At 43.7% G+C, this 1,559-nt stretch overlaps 1 protein-coding gene across 1 annotated transcript; it reads left to right on the forward strand.

Annotated features, from left to right (window-relative positions):
• Positions 1–260: 260 nt before the first annotated feature.
• Positions 261–889, forward strand: HSPB3 (heat shock protein family B (small) member 3). Its single transcript, XM_062212256.1, has one exon. The coding sequence runs from the start codon at positions 343–345 to the stop codon at positions 796–798; it is 456 nt and encodes a 151-aa protein (XP_062068240.1). The 5' UTR covers positions 261–342; the 3' UTR covers positions 799–889.
• The last annotated feature ends 670 nt before the right edge of the window (positions 890–1,559 follow it).

Below are 1,559 nucleotides of genomic sequence, written 5' to 3' on the forward strand. Positions count from 1 at the left end.
TCTTTCTGATTCCTACTCTCTTTTTTTGCTTGAAGTCAGCAAGGCAGACACATTTGCCAAGGAAAGCTGAGAATGGAAGCACAGCCCTTGCCCGGGCAGCTTGTGCAGGCTGCCTTCTGAATGCAACTGGGAAACATGATCTATAAATAGGCATTCATTGTCAGCGTGTGAGAAAAGACAAGAGGGCGTGCGTGGTCTGATTCCGGCCTAATTAAGTGGCCAGGAACGCAGAGCTGCCTGGACAGGGATCCAGTCAGTAGGCGGCTACAAGAGTTGGCCACTGGCTCAGGCAGACCAAAGGCAAAGCAGACTGAAAAGGAAGCTGTTTTTTTTGCCTCCATTATGGCAAAAATCATTTTGAGGCACCTCATAGAGACTCCAGTGCGTTACCAGGAGGAGTTTGAAGCTCGAGGGTTGGAGGACTGCAGGCTGGATCATGCTTTGTATGCATTGCCGGGACCAAGCATCGTGGACCTCAGAAAAGCCAGGGCAGCACAGTGCCCTGCCGCGGACTCAGCACCGGCAGAGCTGCCGCCCCAAGGAAGCAAATCTCGCTTTCAGATCCTGCTGGATGTGGTCCAGTTCCTCCCCGAAGACATCATCATCCAGACCTTCGAGGGCTGGCTGCTGATTAAGGCTCAGCACGGAACCAGAATGGACGAGCACGGTTTTATCTCCAGAAGCTTCACCCGGCAGTACAAACTGCCAGATGGCGTTGAAACCAAAGATTTGTCCGCCATCCTCTGCCATGATGGGATTTTGGTGGTGGAATTGAAGGATCCAGTAGGGACCAAGTGAAGCCTTCGGTTCCGGTTCACGTGACATGAACAGATTCAGTCCAGCCAGTGGTACCATGGGAGTGCTTGTATGACCCACGTTTGCAGTGACTTACTAGGATTTTTATGAAGATTAAAAAATAATTACACAGTTCCTGGTATGTTGAAGTTGTCTTTCTTATTCTTACTAGGGCAGGGAAATGGTTAGATCTGATTGTGTGGCTCAGACTGATGCTATCCTCACAATGGAAATGCTGAAAATTTAGGCGACTGTAGTTTGATACTAGATAGACATTGGAATTGCTTATTCTAATACAATGTCAGAGAGGCTGTGTTTACAATAATTGGTGGCTATGGAGCTGTACTCATGGAAGAAATTACCCATTTTATGAAAACCTTTTTGATTGCTAAGAAAAAAAAAATAGCAGAGTGATTTCCTTCACCTGATAAGCCTTTATTTTCAGTGTAATCTCATGGGAGAGTGGAGCTTTGTAAAAAAAAAAAAAAAGCCTGAAAGTTAAGATTCAGTGCTTGGAAACTAGATCCAAAATCTGTTTATGAATCAATTATTACTGCTTTCAACTTTAGTTGGAATTTCAGATACTCATCTTATTTTTCAAAAGTTCAAATATGTACTTCCTTTTTTTTCTGTGCTAAGTTGAATCCTATCTGAAGCATTTAAAAATAGCATCTGTTCTTTGGCTACTTATGAAATATTAATATTATAGGAATTAACCCATCCTCTTAGAGATTAATACTAAGTTTAGGAAACCACTTTAAGTG

The sequence above is a fragment of the Lepus europaeus genome, chromosome 15 (assembly GCF_033115175.1).
Source record: "Lepus europaeus isolate LE1 chromosome 15, mLepTim1.pri, whole genome shotgun sequence".
Taxonomy (NCBI): domain Eukaryota; kingdom Metazoa; phylum Chordata; class Mammalia; order Lagomorpha; family Leporidae; genus Lepus; species Lepus europaeus.